This window comes from Hypanus sabinus, chromosome 10 (assembly GCF_030144855.1).
Source record: "Hypanus sabinus isolate sHypSab1 chromosome 10, sHypSab1.hap1, whole genome shotgun sequence".
Classification (NCBI taxonomy): Eukaryota; Metazoa; Chordata; class Chondrichthyes; order Myliobatiformes; family Dasyatidae; genus Hypanus; species Hypanus sabinus.
The window spans coordinates 78,018,209-78,039,510 of NC_082715.1; the positions used below are offsets into that span (position 1 = coordinate 78,018,209).

Consider the following 21,302-nt stretch of genomic DNA (forward strand, 5'->3'; position numbering starts at 1 on the left):
CAGAATGCTGCTAAATAGTGGAAAAAATATTCCCCTCGATGGAATGAAAGGATGGAAGTTAAGTTTTGGGGGAGGAAGAATGGCCTCTCTGGGTTTTTCTATTGACATATTCAACATATTGAATTTATAACTTCATTCATAACATAGAAGTAAAAGTAAGTTCATATCATTGCTTTTGTTTGCTCTGCCCAAGTAAATGGCAAGAGATACATGGAAAACTTAACATAGCAAACTACTTAATGCAGATGTTGGATAACCAATCAGTTTGTAATATCTATGTTCGAATGTTCTGTTTTTTAAGTTTTGATTTGGCAGTGTGAAATTCATCTCTTGAATGTGAAATCATCGTAATCATGCAGACAGTGATTCTTATTAATTGTCATCTAGACTATGATATTAAAACTATGAAGTTACTTTGAGTTCTAAGTTTCTTTCAATTGGGTATACAGTAAATATTCAGCAATTACCTTGAGGGTTATTGTAAATACTTTCATTTTTTAAATTAATTCATAGATGGGAATACTTCATCCGGTCTAAAATGTATTGCCCTTCATCTGAGTGGAATTTTGTTAGCCAGTGGATGATGAATGTGGAATTCATTGCCACAGATGGCTGTGGAGGCCTAGAGATTTGGTATATTTAAAGCGGAGGTCGATAGGTTCTTGATTAGTAAGAGAGGAAAGGGTATGGAGAGCTACAGTCCAAGTGCAGGTTGATGGGACTATGCAGATTAATAGTTTGACATTGACTAGATGGGCTGAATGGCCTGTTTCTGTGCTGTAGTGTTCTGTGATTTTATGACTATGGAAGGAGAAGGGTTGGGGATGGGACCAGCAACCCATGTTGTATAAACTAGAGCAAAAGAAATCTCCAAATACCTCATCCCTTGGAGAGAATCTTTGCTTGAAGATGGATAAAGTCCTGTGCTGAAAGCCAAAGGGCTGATCAACCATCTATCATTCAAGGCCCGTCACTATTGGAATGTAGAATATAGAAGCACTAATGTGGAAACCCCAGGGAATGTGGAAGAGAGGCTGGCCAAAAAACATGTAACAATGCAACCTCGAAGCTGACACCAAGAAGATAGGCTACAACAGGGAACATCTTTAAAGACTGGCTTCTTTTGACAGCCTATGCTCCAGTAGGGGTGATGGGCTTAACTAACAAAAAAACAATTGTTTTGAATGCTTTGGCAAGCACCTTGAATCACTGGAGTCCTTTTTGCCGAGATACTCACAATGTTGAGCAGGGAATTCCAGGCTTTAAATGTTGCAGTAGTGAAGCAATGACTATTTTCAAATAAGAAAACCCATATATTTTATTTGGTCTTGTATAATTTTCCTAATCTCGGGCAAATCAATGATCATAATGAAGCATTTAGATTCTCCAGGAAGTAGCTGGGGAGTCTGAATATGTCCTAATAGATATCTGTTGGACTTCAATTGATATCTTTTGGACCTCTCTAATTTTCTTGTCAATTCTTGTTCTAATTCATTCTTTATATAATGTTTATTTGACCATTTGATCTAATCCTTGTAGGGCCTTATGATCAGCAACATTGACCACTGACAATAAGTTGTTAGCTATGAGCAAGCTTAAAATGCTTGAATACCATCTGACTTTCTATGTGGTACTCTGTAAATTCCTTTTTTAATCTACGCAACTTAGTGAACATTGAGTTCAAAAGTCAGGAAGTTATGTGGCAGCTTTATAAAACTCCAGTTCGGCTACATTTGGAGTATTGCATACAGTTCTGGTCGCCCCATTATAGGAAGGATTTCAGAAGTTTTGGAGAGGGTGCAGAATAGTTTTACCAAGATACTTCCTGGATTAGAGGGCATGTGCTATAAGGAGTGGTTGACTAAACATGTTTTTTCTCTCTGGAGTGGTGGAGGCCGAGGGGAGATCTGATAGAGATTTATAGGATTATGGGTGGCATAGATAGAGTAGGCCAACAATATCAGTTTCCTACAGTTGAAATGTGTAATACCAGACAGCATGCATTAGGGTGAGTGGGGGTAAATTCAGCAGAAACGTGAGGGGCACGTGCTTTTTGTACAAAGAGTGGTGGGTGCCTGGGGTGGTGGTAGAGGTAAAGAGATTAGGAATGTTTAAGAAACATTTAGATAGACATATTAATGTGAAGGATATGGATGTTATATAAGCGAACTAATTAGTTTATTTTGCCATTTGATTATTAATTTAATTGGTTCGGCACAGCAGTGTGGGCTGAAGGGCTTGTTCCCATGCTGTATTGTTCTATGTATCTACATGGCAACTTTATGATGGAACAATACTCTGTGTTGTCCTTAAAAAAGGGACGGTTAGAAATATTTATGTATTGAGAAAAAGAAGAGCACATAACATTGTCCAGCCTGCTCAAAGAAATAGCTTTTTCTAAGCCTTGTAAAGGAGGAGAGGCAGCTGAAGAAACATTGTAGATAATTCTATTGTTTGGGATCTGGGTAGGTGAAGGTAACCACTTAACCATGGGTTTGCCAGTGGATCAGGGAAGTTGTCACAAAACGAAACAACATCAATTAGAGGTATTGACTGTATCTTCCCTGCTGATAGTTATAAAAAATGCAGCTGAATTGAATTGAATTTCGGTTTATTGTCATTTAAAAACCACAACTGCAATGCAGTTAAAAAATGAAACAACGTTCCTCCAGAATGATATCACAAAAGCGCACGACAAAACAGACTACACCAGAAAATGCACATAACATTTGGCAATCCCCAAATCCAGAGTCCGGAGAGGCTGCTGCGTATTAATATCGCGCTACCATCTTAGCGTGTTCCCTGGAAAGGAGCTCCAAATCTACCAGACAAAACAAGACTACCCAGACACACCAAGTCAGGAGACCAACTCTACCACCCAACAAGCCAAAAACTAAAGCTACAAGACCTACACAAAACCACATAGTTACAACAGTGCAAGCAAACAGACCATGGGCACAGTAAAAATAGTCCAAAGATGTTAAAAGACTATAAGTTCAAAAGAAATCACCACACAGTTTCCACAAGTCCTCAGGGTCCCGATAGACTCGTCACCCCACGCAGGTGGCAGAAGGGAATACCCCCACTATGGACTTCCACAGTGCTGCTAGACTCAGCCTCGCAGACGCAGCACACAATGAAAACACCCCAACTGCAGCGGACTCTGAGTCCGATGAACCTCCGAGCCTCCAACCATCCCCTCTGGCACAGCCTCTTTGAGCACCATCCTCTGCTGGGTGCACCCTTTGAAGAAAATCACAAATTTTCCGTCATAGCAATGGTTGATCTTCCTCTGACATTAAACATTACTGGAAAAGAGCAATCTGTTGGGAGAACTCGGCAGTTTGAGCAGAATGTGTTGTGTGTGGTGAGGGGCGGGGGTTGAAAGGAATTATTGACATTTCAGAACCAAATCCTGCATTTAGGACTAAGAGTGGGAGCTGGTGATAGCCAGTATAAAGATGCGAGTAGAGGTGGTGAGTGGAAAAAGAAAACAGATCATTTGGTGATACCCTCTATTTTGCTTTGCACTTTGTAACTGTTCTGCTTGCTCATATAAGTTACAGTATTATTTTTCAAGATGTTCTTTCAAATGTTTCTGAAAAATATATCATCCAACCATTTTGTTAATAAGGAAGACCATTTTAAAAATAATGCATTAAACATAATATTAAAATATTGTACAGTTATAAATAAAAGATCAGTGGTTTTCGCTAAAGGTAAGACTACTGCAATAGAGTTTTATCAAAGACACAGTAAATACTGTTTCAGTGAAGAGGGGAACTGATGAACATCAGCACAACTACCCACAAAATAAATGTTTGATGATGGACTTGGCATAAAAAAGGAACCTGCCTCCAGCTCAACAACTTCTCATTACTACTTTTATGTAAAAGCATCTGGAAATGAATATAACTAATTGTTATCTTGTGAGGTATAGTCATGGCTGCTTGCAGACTGAATATCAATAATTTATGGAATTGTAAAATTGCATCCAAGGTTGCCTTGTTTCTAATCCATTAGTTATAGAGTCATAGACCACTACAGTTCAGAAACAGGCCCTTTAACCCATCTAGTCCATGCCAAACTGTTATCTTGTGTAATCCCATCTACCCACATCTGGACCATAGCATTCCATGCCCCTCCCATCCATGCACTTATCCAAATTTCTCTCAAATGTTGCAGTCTAACCTGTATCCACCACTTCTGCTGGCAGCTCATCCCACAACACCCTGAATGAAGATGTTCCCCATAAATATAACCTATGACCTACATAGTTCTAATCTCATCCAACCTTAGTGGAAAAAGCCTGCTTGCTGCTATCTATCGTCTTCATAATTCTATATACCTCTATCAAATCTCCCCTCATTCTCCTACGCTCCAGGGAATAAAGTCCTAACCTATTCAACCTTTCCTGTAGGTAAGTGATCAGCACTGCAAACAATATTCCAAATTTGATCTTAGCAACTTCAACATCCCAACTCCTGTACTCAGTACTTTGATTTATGAAGGCCAGTGTGCCAAAAGCTCTCTTTATGACCCACCTGTTTGTTTTATGCTAATATTTTCTCTTGATATCTACAAGTTATGTTAAAGTATTTTGTGCCATAACTTTTCTTTATTTTGCTTTGTAGATTATAATCTATCTGCACTCGAAGATCTTTTGTGTACCAAAGAGACCAAATATTCTGCATCTAAACCTCAGGAAAAAACAGATCACACACCAGATGGAAACTTGGTTTTATATGCTCAGGTACCATCAAGATGCAGCACCAGCAATTGGAAGACAAGGCGACAACGTAGAAGTGCTCAGTGCTACACTCTGAGGGATGCAAGGAAAGTCCCACTTTCTACATCTGATTCTGACTCTGGTTCAGCTGATGACAGTTCAGTCATGATCAGACAGAGACGGCAGCAGACTTTGCAGCCTTTTATAACCCGTCAGTCAAGAGAGGACTATAGCTCCCCCATGGGCTCTCTGCTTCCATCCTTGAGAGTCAGCGAAGTAGTACACGATAACTTAAGTTCAGAAAGTGCTACTGTTTTGGAAGAAGTAGACATGGAGTCAACTGTTTTAAGTAGAATAGCTAATACTCCATTTGATCTTTGTCACATTTTATTGTCTCTCTTAGAAAAAGTTTGCAAGTTTGACATGGCCTTAAATCACAACCCAGCTTTAGCAGCTAGTGTAGTTCCCACATTAACAGAATTTTTGGCAGGGTTTGGGGACTGCTGCAATAGTAATAAATCTGAAGCTGAGGAAGTTGCTATGGGATGGACAACAGAACCAGCAGCCCTGGTTCAAAGAATGCTTTTACGGACTGTATTACACCTGATGTCAGTTGAAATAAATTATAGAAATAACATTCCAGATACACTTAGAAGAAATATTGTGGACTTGCTGAGGGCAACATTGAAGATTAAGAATTGTATTGAAAAGCGCCTGGATCCTTTTGTTCTACAGCCAAAGAAGACTCTGCAGGAACTCAGCAAAGATATTTCTTTCTCATCTTCTCATCACAAAATGCTCTTGCTACCCGAGTTACTTGAGGTAGTTTTGCAAATTCTAATCTGTACCTTGCAGTCAGCTTCCACTAATCCTTTCTTCTTCAGCCAAGCCATGGACCTCGTCCACGAGTTTACGCGGCATCATGGCTTTGAACTGTTTGAAAGTACAGTGCTGAAGATGGAAATGTTAATTACAAAAGCTGATCCCCAGTCTAAAGAGGCAGCAGAACATATCAAATCGCTGATTGGTAATGTCATGAAAATAATCAGCATTGTCAAGAAAGTAAAATCAGAACAACACCACCAATCTGTTTGTACACGTAAGAGGCACAGGCGATGTGAATACTCTCAGTTTTTGCACCACCACAGAGATCTGTCAGGTCTTCCTGTTGCAGTATTCAAATATCAGCAGTCCAAAAATCCTCTAGACGTAGCATTAGATGGTGAAATTTGCTATCCCAGTCGCTGCTGCTGTATTGCACTGTGTGCTCACCAGTGTCTGCGTTTGCTGCAAGAAATTAACTTAAGCAGCACTTGTGTGTACATTTTATCAGGTGTTCATTCTGTGGGAATCTGCTGTTGCATGGATCCAAGATCTGTCATTGTCCCCATGCTTTATGCCATGAAGTCACAAACTTTAAAAAGCTGTCAACTGCACATCTTGAATATTCTGAGTAAATTTATCCTTGAACAGCTTGGGGGTGGAGAGGTAACAGAGAAAATGAAACATGCAAGCTGTAATATTTGCACAATCGACAGTAGTCAGACACCTGATATTGCTGAGGCTCTACAAGGAAATTTACTAGAAACTGTTTCTTCATCCAGTCTCTCCAATCCCAATTTCCAATCAGATGGTATCTTACCAAATGGAAGGTCCAGAGACATACTGTGGACTTGGGAGGCCTTGGAAGCTTACCAAGATCTTCTTTTCATTGAAGACACACAACTGAGTTTGCAAGTTGCCAGCCATATATGTTACCTAATCCAAAAAGGCAATGCTGTGGTTAAATGGCAACTTTACACTCATATCTTTAACACTGTGCTTCAAAAGGGAGTGGAGCTGTCTCATTATGGACAGCAGCTAAGGGTAACAAGGCACTCTACCCAAGCATATAATCACCACATAAGATATTTGTCTCGAGATGTTCTTCAACTTCACCTGCACACATTGCCTTCACTCTTTAAATCCAAGTGAGTAAGCCTTTTGTTGCTGTTTTTCGTGTCATACAAGTTTCATTTTAAGGAGGATGTAGGTTATAATAAAAATAAGAGTAAATTTATAGCAAGCTGCTGATGTAACACAATGTTAAAACAAACATACCCTGATTCAGGCAGAATTTCAACTCTGAAGCCAAAGTTTTCAAATTAGTACTCCAAGTATAAAATCAGGGCTGCTACTGGAAGTGTTACTGACACAGTCTTTCAGATGAGACGTCAAAATGATGGGTGAATGCAAAGCACTCTTTGAAGGGCAGAGAAGATCTGGTGTCTGTCACTCTTTGTCTTTACCTACCATCTGAAACAGGTTATCTGGTCTTTGTTTTCCACTGTTAACAAAAATGTGTTCTCTATTCAAATCTATTGCATTCGGTGCTCCCAGTGTGGCCTCCTCTACATTGGGAGACCCGATGCAGATTGGGGCACTGCTTTGTCGAGCACCTTTGCTCTATCTGCTGAAAGAGGCAGGATCTCCTGTCGATTTGACTTACTTTTCCCATTTTAATATGTCTGTCTATGGCCACCTCCATTGTCATCAGGCGGCCAAACTCAGACTGGAGGAACAGCATCTGATATTCTGTCTCAGTAGCCTCTAACCTGATGGAATGAATGTCAATTTCTCCAACTTTAGTAATCTCAGCTCCCTCCTTTCTCCCTCTTTCTCTCTGTCTTTTTCCCCATTCTGGTTACACTTTCACCCCTTCCTTTCTTCCCGTCACCTCTTGGTTTCCCCCACATCCCTTTCCTTCATTGTCCACTGCCCTATCAGATTCCTTCAGCCTTTAATCTCTTCCAGCTACCCCCTCCCAGCTTCATACTTCAACCCCTTCCCGCCCCAACTCACCTTCCATTCACCAGGTCTCACCTATTACCTGCCTGCTTGTACTCCTTCACTTCTGTCCCCTTCCTTTCCAGTCCCGATGAAGGGTCTTAGCCCAAAACATCGACTGTTCATTCCCCTCCATAGATGCTGCCTGACTTGTTGAGTTCTCCAGAATTGTGTGTCATTCAAGATTTCCAGCATCTTCAAAACCTAGCATTTTATATTTGGTAATTGCTTTTCTACCATTACAATAGCATTTCAAAAGCATAAATTTGTGCTAAAGTGATTTGTGTTGTCTTCAGAGTGCAAGAAGAATTGTAGTAATCATTCTGTATTGATGAAGATAAGGACTCAAAATGAAATTAAAATTGAATACAATATGATGCCCATTTATATTTTTGATTTTAAAGTTTAGATTTTGAATCATTGTGCTTTTTGGTGTGAATTATTTGCAGTTTCTGTCCAATGCTTCAATCCTGGAATTCGCATCTGATAAGTTTGTAAATTGAAATTTATAAAGGGTTAGCATTGCAGTCATTTGGCACTAAAGTTGCCTTGTGGCTGTGTATGTACAGTGGCATGCAAAAGTTTGGGCACTCCGTTCAAAATTTCTGTTACTGTGAATAGTTAAGTGAGTTGAAGATGAACAGATCTCCAGAAGTCATAGAGTTAAAGATTAAACATTCTTTTCAACATTTTAAGCAAGATTAGTGTATTATTTTTGTTTTGTACAATTCTAGAGTGAAAAAAAGGAAAGGAGCACCATGCAAAAGTTTGGGCACCCCAAGAGATTTGAGCTCAAAAGAATTTGTTGAATACCTATGAGATGGCTTTTTAGAGCAGTTTGTTGTTGAGCCTATTAGGGGATCAGCTTTACTGGATTGGGTGTTATGTAATCAACTGGAGGCAATAAGGGAGTTTAAGGTAAAGGAACCCTTAGGAGACAGTGATCACAATATGACTGAGTTCAACTTGAAATTTGATAGGGAGAAAGCAAAGCCTGAAAGCAGTATTTCAGTGGAATAAAGGAAATTACAGTGGTATAAAAGAGGAGTTGGCCAAAGTAAATTGGAAGTAGATGCTGGCAGGGATGGCAGCAGAGAAGGAATGGCTTGAGTTTCTGGGAAAATGAGTAAGGTGCAGGATAGATGCATTTCAAAGACAAAAAAAAATTACTCAAGTGGCAGAATGGTACAATTGTGGCATGCAAGCGAAGTCAAACCTAATGTAAAAGCAAAAGAGGGGGCACACAGCAAAGCGAAATTTAGTGGGAAGATAGAGGATTGGGAAGCTTTTAAAAACCTACAGAAAACAACGAAAAGAATCATTAGGAGGGAGAAGATGAAAGCAAGCTAGCTAATAATATCAAGGTGGATAGAAAAAGGCTCTTTAAGTATCTATAAAATAAGAGTGGATATAGTATCACTAGAAAACGAGGTGGAGAAATTGTAATAGGGGTCAAGGCAGATGAACTAAATGAGCATTTTGCATCATTCTTCACCAACTGTGCAAGGTATTGCAGGGTGTGAGGGAAGAGAAGTGAGTGCAGTCACTAGTACAAGGGAGAAGGTGTTCAAAAAGCTGAAAGTCCTAGAGGTGCATAAGTCACCTGGATCAGATGAACTGCACCCTAGGGTTTTGAAAGAAGTACCAGTAGAGATTGCGGAGGAATTAGTAATGATGTTTCAAGAATCATTGGACTCTGGCATTGTTCTGGAGGACTGGAAAATTGCAAATGTCACTCTCCTCTTTTAAGAACGGAAGAAGGCAGGAGAAAGGGAATTATAGGCTAGTTAGCCTGACCTCAGTGGTTGGGAAGATGTTGGAGTCAGTTGTTAAGGATGAGGTTATGGGGACTTGGTGACACAGGAAAAGATGGGACACAGTCGCAATGGTTTCCTTTAGGGCAAATCTTGCCCTATGAACATGTTGAACTTCTTTGAGGAGATTGCAAGTAGGATAGATAAAGGTGATGTGGTGGATGTTGTATATTTGGACTTACGGAAGGCCTTTGACAAGGTGGCACACATGAGGTTGCTTACCAAGTTAAGAGCCTGTGGTAATACAGGGAAGTTACTAACATGGTTAGAGCATTGGCTGATTGGTAGGAGGCAGTGAGTGGAAATAAAATGATTCTTTTCTGGTTGGCTGTCAGTTACTAGTGGTATTCCGCAGGGGTCAGTGTTGGGAACACTTTTTATGCTTTATATCAATGATTTAGGTGGCTTTGTTGCCAAGTTTGCAAATGATACAAAGATAGATGGAGGAGGCAGGTAGCAATAAGGAAACAGGTAAGCTGAAGAAAGATTTGGAGAATGGGCAAAAAAGTGGCAAATGAAATAGTGTTGGAAAATGCACAGTCATGCATTTGGTACAAGATGTAAGTATGCAGGCATAGGCATCAACTAATCACTAACCCAAACCTGTACATCTTTGGAATGTGGGAGGAAATCAGAGGACCCAGAGGAAATCCACACGGGCATGGGGACTATGAACAAATTCCTTGCAGAGGAGATCCCTTTGATGCATAATGCAGCTGACCTTATAATGAATGAGTCTCATAAATAACAAGGATCAGCCATGATTGAATGGTGGAGCAGACTTGATGAGCCAAATGGCCTAATTCTGCTCCTGTGTCTTGTGGTCTTCTGGTCTTTTTCAGTCTGTTTCTGTCTCTCCATTCCCAAATTCTGCTCCCTTGTAAGCAGCAAGAGTTTGAGGTCATATATTTTCAAATTAGATTGACCCTATGTGAAAGTTAGATAATTTTCCATATGTGATGTGAGTTTATATAATGACAACAACATTTTTAATACAATTCATGGCACACATTTCACCCTTTAACTGGCGTCGTTCCTCAGCCAGATCAGATAATTCTATTCAATAAACAATATTATATAAAATCACAGTAAGGACAGAGTAACTTATTTTGTTGGTTGTCATTCCATTCAGGAATTTATTTTTCCTGACTGCTGTTGAAACTCCCTTGAATTTTGATTTCTATTTGATAGATTGTATATCAATGTAAATTTGGGTTATTAGGTATGTTTTACATGACAAATATGTGTTTATTTTTGCAGGCTGATTAGAAGCCTCTTTTTGAGCTGCAGTGGATTAAATCAGATGACAGAATTAATTTATCTAGACTGCATTAGATCCAGTGCTTTGATGGTTTTTGAAACTTTAATCCTGTGCCTTGGAGATCAACATATAGATGGAGAAGAGGATGAGGAGACCAATACAGAGGACTCTGCTTTAAATACCAGTGATATTGCAAGTAGCCAACACACTACACCACATAAAAATGAGATGCAGCAGAGCTTAAGTAGGTTTTATGCAGCTCTGAAAGAATCTCACCCCAAAAAGAAGAAAGTTAGAAATGTAGACATCCATATAAATGTGATAAACTTGTTTCTGTGTGTGGCATTTATGTGCATCAGTCAAGAGCCTGAATCTGATCGTGACTCTGCTAACGATTCTGAAGATACCTCTGGCTATGATAGCACAGCCAGCGAACCTGTGGGAAATGTGCTTCCTCATTTATCACCAGACAATGTTGTTTTACCTTCAAAAGAGCAGATCAGACATGCAGCAGATGTGTGGTCTGTATGTCGTTCAATCTACTTGAAAAATGTATTATTCCAGAAGCAATTCCATAAACTAGGTGGTCTGGAGGCCTGTCATAGATTGGTGATGATTATTATTCAGGGACTATCCAAAACAATCATGGACAATGGAAATGAAAACAAAGAAAGAACATTAACTCAGTGTGAGAATCATGAGCAGTTAGAAATTTCCTTACATTCATCTTCAGATCTGATGGCCAATGGAGATGCATCAGATGTCAGCAATAGTGAGGAATTGACTAAATCAGAGTCTGAAATTGTCCAAGAATCAGCAGATCATTTGGACGAGCAGAGTATTGCTGCAGAAGGTGATGAAGATTGGGATTTTGTGGAGCCAGAACTACAGAGAACAGAGGAGGAGTGGGCATTGCAGAGCATCAGGTTGCTGGAAGCTTTACTAGCCATCTGCTTACACGCTTCGCTTCCTTCTGGGAGAACAGATTTGGAACTTTCTCCACAGGTATACTTTTCATTATTGTGCTGCTGTTCTTAGCAGCATGATAGCACCTACAGCCCAGTGTTAGGAGCATTTAATCCAGAAATCTTGTTCTGCCTAGTGGAGGTTATTGCAGTTGAATCACTATTGATTTGCAGTTGAAGTTCTTTGAACATTTTTGTTTTGTAGAGACCTGAAAGATAGTCACCTGCTATCCTCTTGGTTGAACATGATGTGAAATGAAGTTAATTTTTTTCTCTTTCATACTTCCTGTAGGCCCAGAGAAAGGAGCCAAAAGATTAACAGGATTGACCTCTTTTTTCCCCCCACTGGATTCTTGTTACTCTTTATAAATTGAACTTAAATGCAATCCAGTATTATTGATTTGATAGTTAAGTGTAAAATTTTGTTTGCTATTACCATGGGACCAAAAATACATGCTCTTGAAAGGTGTAAAATTTAATGGATTAAACCTGCTTTTATGTTTTCAATTACTGAAGCCTGGTGGTTGTGATCTGCTCCACTAATAAACTTAATTTTCTTGACCAGTTTTTTTAAACAATTGTTCCTGTATCCATCTACAGTGCCTTGATTGCTGGCTTTCAAAAGTCAACTTTTCAAAGCTTGTCTATTGACCATAGTTTGTGTTATCTACTTGAACTCTTCTACTACGCTTTTTTTCTCCTGGTGAAGTAGATTTATGTTGAAATTTCACAACAATATAAATTACAAAAGTCAAATTTAATGTCAGAAAAATGTATGCAATATATATCCTGAAATACTACTACTTCACAAGTATCCAGTTATGATAAATTTTAGTTATGATATTTAAGAATTGAAATGTGTTATTATTTTTGGGGGAAGACAATTTCAGGAGTAACATGGTAAAATTGAGGGACACTTGTGCTATCTTTTAAAATAACTTACTGTGTTTTTTCATTTTGATATCCTTCATACTATTTTATCTATTCCATTTTTCAATGCTGACAAGGATTTTCCTTCTACCATTATTTCAATAGTGGGTTTCTGCAATAAAGAAAAGCTTCTGATTTTTTTGCTCTTGGTGATCTGATACCCTCTGCTTGTCAACCCAGCATATGCTCACAATTTATTCCCAAAAGAGACCAAACTCATCACTCTCCTCCATATTGCCCACCCCTCACTCCACACTCCACACTCCCTCAGCTGCATTCTCTTGATTAGAGGATAACAGTACCCATCTGATTAACATGGTTTTGGAAGAGGTATCCACTGCTTGCTTATGTATTGTATCTGCAACATAATTAAACCTGCCAAAGCTATTTACTGCAATATGTTATCAGAAAAAAGTTGATTGTTAGTTATTCAAGGTATTAAGGATAGGTGATCAAAGGCTTCATTGAGGACGTTGATTTTATGGAGTATTTTTTTAGATGGGATGGATTTTGAATGAGAATTTTCAAAGGATGTTTTTGAATCTGTTTTTATTATTTTAATTCCAGAACCTTTCTGTGGATGAAATACTGACTGAAATTCGAGAACTCATTGTGCATTCGGGGATTGTTAATTCTCATCTAGCCAAACCCCTCTTTGACTCTTTGCAATGTGTAGCTTTGGGAAGAAGTACTCCTGTTGGCTGTTCTGCTGAGCAAGGGAGAATAAAGGTGATAACCTGGCTTGCATTTATGTAATATAGCTTAACTTTTCTTGCGAATTAAGTAGTTTGTTATACAAATAATTAAGTTGTTGTTAAAATAGTGCTCAACTTAACCAAAGATCTCTGCATTAGCAAAATAGCACGAGTTTTTTTTTCAGTTTGATTGACCTCAGATTATATACTATTTGAGTAAGGAAGGGGCAAAATAATTCCTCAAAGGTTTTTAGCCTGGATAGGTAGAGCCTGGATAGGTTTGGGAGGGTCTAACCTAATTTGGCAGGGGAATGGGAAATGGAGTGATAGGGCTGAGGAAAGGAAAAACAGAAATAAATCAAAGTGTGCGACAGACATGATGGAAAGAACAGGCAGGAGATGAGGCTTAATCAAAGCTATTGGCATGAGTTACAGGGCAATAGAGATATGGTGCAGTTAAAACAGAAAGCAACAAATACTGGACTGAAAGTGTTATATTTGAATACACGCAACATAAGAAATAAAATAGACAATCTTGAAATTCAGCTACAGATTGGCAAATAATACGTTGTGGCCATCTCTGAAATTTGGCTAAAGGATGGCTGCCTTTGGGAGCTGAAATTCCAAGGATGTACAGTGTATCAGAAAGATAGGTTAGTAGGCAGAGGGGATGGTGTGGCTCTGTGTATAAGAAATAATATTAAATCATTGGACAGTGATGACATAGGATTGGAAGGTGTAGAGTCTCTTTGGGTTGAGTTAAGAAATGGCAAGGGTAAAAAGACCTTAATGGCAGTTGTAAACAGACCTCCAAACAGCAGCCAGGAAGTGAATTATAAATTACAGCAGGAGGTAGAAAAGGCATGTCAGAAAGGCATCACACACAAAAAATGCTGGTGGAACGCAGCAGGCCAGGCTGCATCTATAGGGAGAAGCACTGTCAACATTTCGGGCCGAGACCCTTTGTCAGGACTAACTGAAAGGAAAGATAGTAAGAGATTTGGAAGTAGGAGGGGGAGGGGAACTGTGAAATGATAGAAGACCGGAGGGGGTGGGGTGGAGCTGAAAGCCGGAAAGGCGATTGGCAGAAGGGAAAGGATCATGGGACAGGAGGCCGAGGGAGAAAGAAAGGGGGGAGCACCAGCGGAAGATGGAGAACATACAGAGTGATAGGCAGAAAGAGAGAAAAAAAGGGAGGGGAAAAACAATATATCAGGGATGGGGTAAGGAGGGGAGGAGGGGTATTAACGGAAGTTAGAGAAGTCAATGTTCATGCCATCAGGTTGGAGGCTACCCAGCCGGTATATAAGGTGTTGTTCCTCAAACCTGAGCATGGCTTCATCTTGACAGGTCATGATAATCATTGGGGATTTTAACATTAAAGTGGATTGGGAATGCCAGGTCAGTACCGGACCTCGAAAGAGAATTTGTAGAATGGCTAAGGGATGGCTTTTTAGAACAGCTTGTTGTTGAGCCCACTAGGGGGATCGGCTGTGCTGTATTGGGTGTTGTGCAATAATCCGGAGGTAATAGGAGAATTTAAGATTAAGGAGCCCTTAAGGAACAATGATCACAATATGATTGAGTTCACTTTGAAATTTGGGAGGGAAAAATATAATGCAACATGTCCGTATTTCAGTGGAATAAAGGAAATTACAATGGCATGAGAGGGGAACTGGCCGAAGTTGACTGGAAAAGGACATTTGCAGGAAAGGTAGCAGAGTAGCAATGGCTGGAGTTTCTGTGAAAAACTGAGGGAAGTGAAAGACAGATGTATTCCAAATTAGAATAAATTTTCAAAGGGAAGTAGGACACTACTGTGGCTGACAAGTGAAGTCAGAGCCAAAGTAAAAGCAAAAGAGAGGGCATACAAGGAAGCCAGAGCTAGTGGGAAGATAGAGGATTGGGAAGCTTTTAAAAACTTGCAGAAAGAAACGAAAAAGTAGGTCATTGGGAAGGAAAAGGTGAATTATGAAAGGAAACCGGTGACTAATATCAAAGAAGATACTGAAAGTTTTTAAAAGTATATAAAGGGTAAAAGAAAGCCGAGGATAGATATAGGGCAATACAAAATGATGCTGGAGATGTTGTAATAAAAGATGCTGAGATGTCAGTGGATCTGAATGTGTATTGTGCATCAGTCTTCACAGTGGAAGATGGCTGCAGTGTACCGGACATTCAAGAGTGACAGGGAAGTGAAGTATGTGCAGTGAAAATTATGACTGAGAAGATGCTGAGGAAGCTTAATGGGCTGAGGGTGGATAAGTCTCCTGGACCTGATGGAATGCACCCTCGGGTTCTGAAGGAAATAGTTGGAGAGACTGCGGAAGCATTAACGATGATCTTTCAAGAATTGATAGATTCTGGCATTGTATGGGATGACTGGACAATTGCAAATGTTACTCTGTTATTTAAGAAGGGTGGGAGGCAGCAGAAAGGAGACTATAGACCTGTTAGCCTGACATCAGTGGTTGGGAAGTTGTTGGAATCGATTGTTAAGGATGAGATTACGCAGTACCTGGAGGCACATGACAAGATAGGCCAAAGCCAGCATAGTTTCTTTAAAGGAAAATCCTGCCTGACAAGCTACTGTAATTCTTTGAGGAAATTACAAGCAGGTTAGACAAAGGAGATGCAGTAGATGTGGTGTACTTGGATTTTCAGAATTCCTTTGACATGGTGCTGCACATGTGGCTGCTTAGCAAGATAAGAGCCTATGGAATTACAGGGAAGTTACTAGCATGGGTGGAGCATTGGCTGGTTGGCAGAAAAGAGAGTGGAACTAAAGAGATCCTATTCTGGCTGGCTGTCGGTTACCAGTGGAATTCCACAGGGGTTGGTGTTGGGACTGCTGCTTTTTATGGTGTATGTCAGTGATTTGGACTATGGTTTTAATGGATTTGTGGCTAAGTTTGCTGATGATACAAAGATAGATGGAGGAGTGAGTAGTGTTGAGGAAACAGAGCCTGCAGAGAGATATAGGTAGCTTAGGGGCATGGGCAAAGAAGTGGCAAATGAAGTACAGTGTTGGAAAGTGTTGGTGGAAGAATAAACAGGCAGACTATTATTTAGATGGAGAGAGAATTCAAAATGCCGAGATGCAAAGGGACTTGGAAGTCCTTTTTCAAGAATCCCTAAAGATTAACCTCCAGGTTGAGTTGGTTGTGAATAAGGTGAATGCAATGTTGGCATTCATTTTTAGAAGTAAAGAATATAAGGTCAGGGATATGACGCACTCATGAGACCACTCTTGGAGTATTGTGTGCTGTTTTCGGCTCCATATTTTAGAAAGGATATACTGACATTGGAGAGGGTTCAGAGAAGATTCATGAGAATGATTCCAGGAATGAAAGGGTTTCCATATGAGGAACATCTGGCAATCTTGGGCTGTATTCCCTGGAGTTCAGGAGAATGAGGGGGAATCTCACAGGAATATTCCAAATGTTAAAAGACCTGAACTGATTAGATATGACAAAGTTATTTTCCATAGTATGGGAGTCTAGGACAAGAGGGCACGACTTCAGGATTGAAGGGCATCCTTTTAGAAAAGAGATGTGGAGAAATTACTTTAGTCAGAGGGTGGTAAACCTGAGGAATTTGTGGCTACAAGCGGCTGTGGAGTCCAAGTCATTGTGTGTATTTAAGACAAAGATAGGTTCTTGATTAGCCAGGGCATCAAAGGGTGCGGGGTGAAAGCAGGGGAGTGGGGATGACTGGAAGAATTGGATCAGCCCATGATTGAGTGGTGGAGTAGGCTAGTAGGGCCAAATGGCCTACTTCTGCTTCAATATCTTATGGTAACGGAAGTATTGTTTTACTGCCCCTGCAGTGCACAGTGGACAAAGCTAGGCAGGGAGCTAGCCACCTCAATAATCAACTGAGCCTGAAGCTTTCTTCTGGGCTTTTAATGGGAAAACTAAAGATATTGCTGTTTCAAGGACAAATAAAGAGTGGATGGAAATGGATGTCATTCTCCTGTGTGTGTTTCAAGTTGAAATTCAAATTAGCCCCACAGGAAGTGATGTAAAATAGATTACCTTATGAACTGCTTACAAAACGAACAGCGCCTTGAGGCAGGACAGTTGTAGTGCTGTCTGGGTTGGTTATGCAATATGTATAAATCTTTCCAGCCTTTTTGACTTGATAGAAATATGAGATGCTTAGAGGTATAGCTAGAGTCGACAGCCAGAGGTAGAAATGGCTGATATGAGGGGACATAATTTAAAAGTAATTGGAGGGAAGTATAGTGGGATGTCAGAGTGGTACGTGCATGGAATGTGCTGCTAGGGATGATGGTAGTGGTAGATGCAGTAGGGGCATTTAAGACTCTCAAATAGGCATATGGATGTAAGAAAGATGGAGGGCTACGTAGGAGAGAAGTTTTAGGTTAATCTTAGAGCTAGTTAAAAGGTCGACACAGTACTGTGGACTGAAAAGTCTGTACTGTGCTGTAGAGTTCTATGTTCTACATGTACACCAGAGGCTGAAATTTTTCAGTCCATTTGATTTGCTCTCTTCAGTGATTTTATGTTGGTTTTATATTGATTACATTATGTCATCCAATTAGTTGTTTAGACAGCATTTATGGCTCACAGGAATCATTAAATTTTTCAGCATAGATAATCTATTTAAATAGCAAATGAAATGGAAACCTCTGCTGCTCCCTGTTAAAACAGCAATTTCTCCAGAATATGTACAATTAGAAGATAGCTATGCATGAATCTTGTCATCACCACCTGTAACTGACCACTGAATTACCCAGTCACCTGCCTTTCATTGGCTATTGGCAGCATTCAAATGTAATTTCTTTCCCTATAAAATGTTAACTTGTACAAAGGCATTATAAAGTAGCAGATTTGATTGCAGTAAGTTTTCTTTATGCAGGAGTGATAAAGATAGAAACATTCCAATGTGCTTTCTTGAGATGTTAATAAAATTCTAATTCAGTAAGATATGGAGAGGTGAGGCTGTCTGAAACATTAGTTAGTAGTTTTAAAAGTTTAAATGAAGGTATGTTCTTACAGTAGCAGTGCATAACATTTTTTAAACAAGGAGAGCCAGATTTATAATCCAACCATTTCTAAAGGCCACGGGGTTGAACTATTATGAAGTCTTCAGTATTATCATTCTGACCATATTTGCTTATTTAACAGATGAAATTTGACAGTGGGGTTTTCACAACCTGCAGTCTCCCAGCAGTTATAGTGAGAAATATGGCCACTACTATTGTGCCAGATACAACTTGGCATAGTTTCAGTGACTTCATTCATTTCTGTAGAGGGAAGTGACCCCAGAGAAAAAATTGTCAATTTCAGAGATTTAACACTGATTGTACACTATGTAATTATTTTGTGAAGTCCATTTAAGATATTTAAATATTAGTGTCATTTTGCCCTTCAGATTTCACATTTTTAAAATTTGATTAATCTTAACAGACTATAATTATTTTAAGTGTATAATTGTTATTGGTTTCACAGATATTCAAACTTTTTACCATCTAGTCAGTGTGAGATTGTGTCATAACTAGCTGTCAGAGCATTACTAGAGCTGGTCTTGCATTTTTGTTAGGTAGGCCATGCACTCTGGAGATCTTACTCATAAGGAGCCAGTTTTGGTGATTCAGTTTCACAGTGGCTAGGTGAGGTAAAAGACAATAGGGTGTGACAAATGACTCACTAAACCGGGTTGGATTATTGCAGTATTCCTCTGGAACACAAGGACTAGAAAACTGAAAATATACCTGCTAACATGTGGGGGAAGTGAACTGGATGGACAGAGAGCAGAATCCAGAGTACGCATACAGTGTCCTGGCTTGGAATCTGTCTCCAGAATGTGGAGTTTTCATGTCCTTCTCTGAATTGTATGTGCCCCTCTTACGTGCTAAAGATGTGCAGATTTGTAGGTTAATTGGCCACTGTAAATTGTTCCTGAGTGTGGTTGAGTGATTGAATCTGATGGGGGAAGGAGCCAGTAGTTACGTCTTGCATATATTTGAACTCATAGCATATACTTCCAGGTAATACAGTAATAATTGGGGAATATATTTAGGAAATTAGTTATAGCAGCTTTTTCAGCTTTGAAATATTGAATATTTTGATAATTCAGTTAAAAGTTGATCAAATTTATTTAATACAAAGGCAGTTACTAATTTTACAATGAGATAATTATTTTAAGATTATTAATACAAAAAATGAATTTGTTGTTTTTTGTTCAAAACGTAATTATATCTACAGCAACAGGCAGTGAATGATGAGGCAGGACTAGAGATGGGTGATACTTCAGATGAGACAGAAGAATCACAGTATTACAGCATCAGACTTTTTGCAGAAGAGGAAGGGTATGAGGCTGATAGTGAAAGTAACCCAGAAGATGTGACGACAAAGGAGGAAGGTGAGCATATAACCAGTTTCTGTAGATTTCATTGTCCCTACTTTGCATCTTTTTAACTACTAAGAGAGACATTGTTCTGTTTGACCATGTATTTGTGTACAGGTATGTATCACTAAAATTGATACAACTCAAAGTAGATAATTTTTTACAAAGTTATAAAGGGCTCATTAAATGGTTAACACTTTAGCAATTTTTATATTTTCTGAAATATGGTTAAAATTGTAATAGTTACCAAAAATTAAATGCACATTTTTCACGTCAAGTTTCTGGAGATTGTAGTGTTTAGTTTTTGCAAAATATAGTTAAACATTTGGTTGGATAATCATTTCAATAAACTGAAGTACTGGAAAGACTCAGCAGGTTGTGCAGCATCTTCAGAACATTTTGTGATATCTTAAGCACTGAGATACTACAATGGCTGAGTTTTCCCTGCCCCCTGCACCAGTTCCTCAGCCATGCGTTCACCTGACAGATCATTCTGTTCTTTCCCTCACTGGCACGTGGCACAGTTGCAATCCAGAGGTTACTACCCTGGAGGTCCTGTTTCTCAACTTTCTACCTAGCTACTTAAAATCTTTCTTCTGGACCTCTCACTTTGTCTACCAATGTCATTGGTGCCAATATGTACCAAGAATTCTGACTGCTGACCCTTGATCTTGAAAATGCTTCGGACTGGATCTGAGACTTTCCTGATTTTGGCACCAGAGAGGCACCATACAATCCAGATGTCACAGAACCTCATTTCTATTCCCCTAACTAAGGGATCTGCTATCGACACTGCAGTCCTCTTCACCCCTCTCCTTTTCTGAGCCACAGCACCAGACTCTGTGCCAGAGACACAGTCTCTGTGGCTCCCCCTTAGCAGGTTGACCCCTTCAAAAGTATCTAAAAGTGTACAGTTGGCCCTCTGTATCCGTGCGTTCCGTATCCGTGGATTCAACCAACCGTGGATTGAAAATATTCGAGAAAAAAATTCCAGAAAGTTCCAAAAAAAACCCAAAACTTGAATTTGCCACGCGCTGAGTACTGCACTGAATCCACGTGAATGAAGTGATGTGTAGACATACCCCGCTGTAGCCTCCTGCCATTTCGCAGATCCTCAGTCTCTCTCCAGCACTCATTGTTGACCTCGCATCTTGTTTGTTTGCTACTTGTGTTGTGATCGAGAGGAAGGAGTTTAAGGCTAGTAAAGGATGGCTGGCTCGCTGTGTAAAGCGCTACAGCCTCAAGAACTTAAAGATCATGGGAAAATCGGCGTCGGCTGATGCCGAGGCAGCATCAGCATTCCCAGAAGAGCTACGATGGTTGCGCCTATACTGAACATGTACAGACTCTTTTTCTTGTCATTATTCCCTAAACAGTACAGTATAACAAATACTTACATAGCATTTACATTAGGTATTATAAGTAATCTAGAGATGATTTAAAGTATACGGGAGGATATGCGTAGGTTATATGCAAATACTACGCCATTTTATATAAGGGACTTGAGCATTCGCGGCTTTTGGTATCTGCGGGGGGGGGGGGGGGGGGTTCCTGGAACCAATTGCCCGCAGGTCCTGAGGGATAACTGTATGCTTATTACTGAGGGGAATGGACATAGGTATTATCTGCACTGGCTTTTCATCTTCCCCCATTCTCCTGACAGTCGCCCAGTTACCTGTAATGTATGGATGACATTTCCCCCCCCCC

At 39.8% G+C, this 21,302-nt stretch overlaps 1 protein-coding gene across 2 annotated transcripts in view; it reads left to right on the forward strand.

The window, feature by feature from the left end:
* Window positions 1–21,302, forward strand: part of lyst (lysosomal trafficking regulator) — a 277,149-nt gene that overhangs the window by 108,610 nt on the left and 147,237 nt on the right. For both annotated transcript variants that reach the window (XM_059982158.1, XM_059982159.1), the window contains exons 5-8: window positions 4,635–6,699; window positions 10,630–11,635; window positions 13,093–13,254; window positions 19,454–19,610. In XM_059982158.1, the coding sequence (XP_059838141.1) occupies window positions 4,635–6,699; window positions 10,630–11,635; window positions 13,093–13,254; window positions 19,454–19,610 (3,390 nt within the window). The remainder of the gene's footprint in view (window positions 1–4,634; window positions 6,700–10,629; window positions 11,636–13,092; window positions 13,255–19,453; window positions 19,611–21,302) is intronic.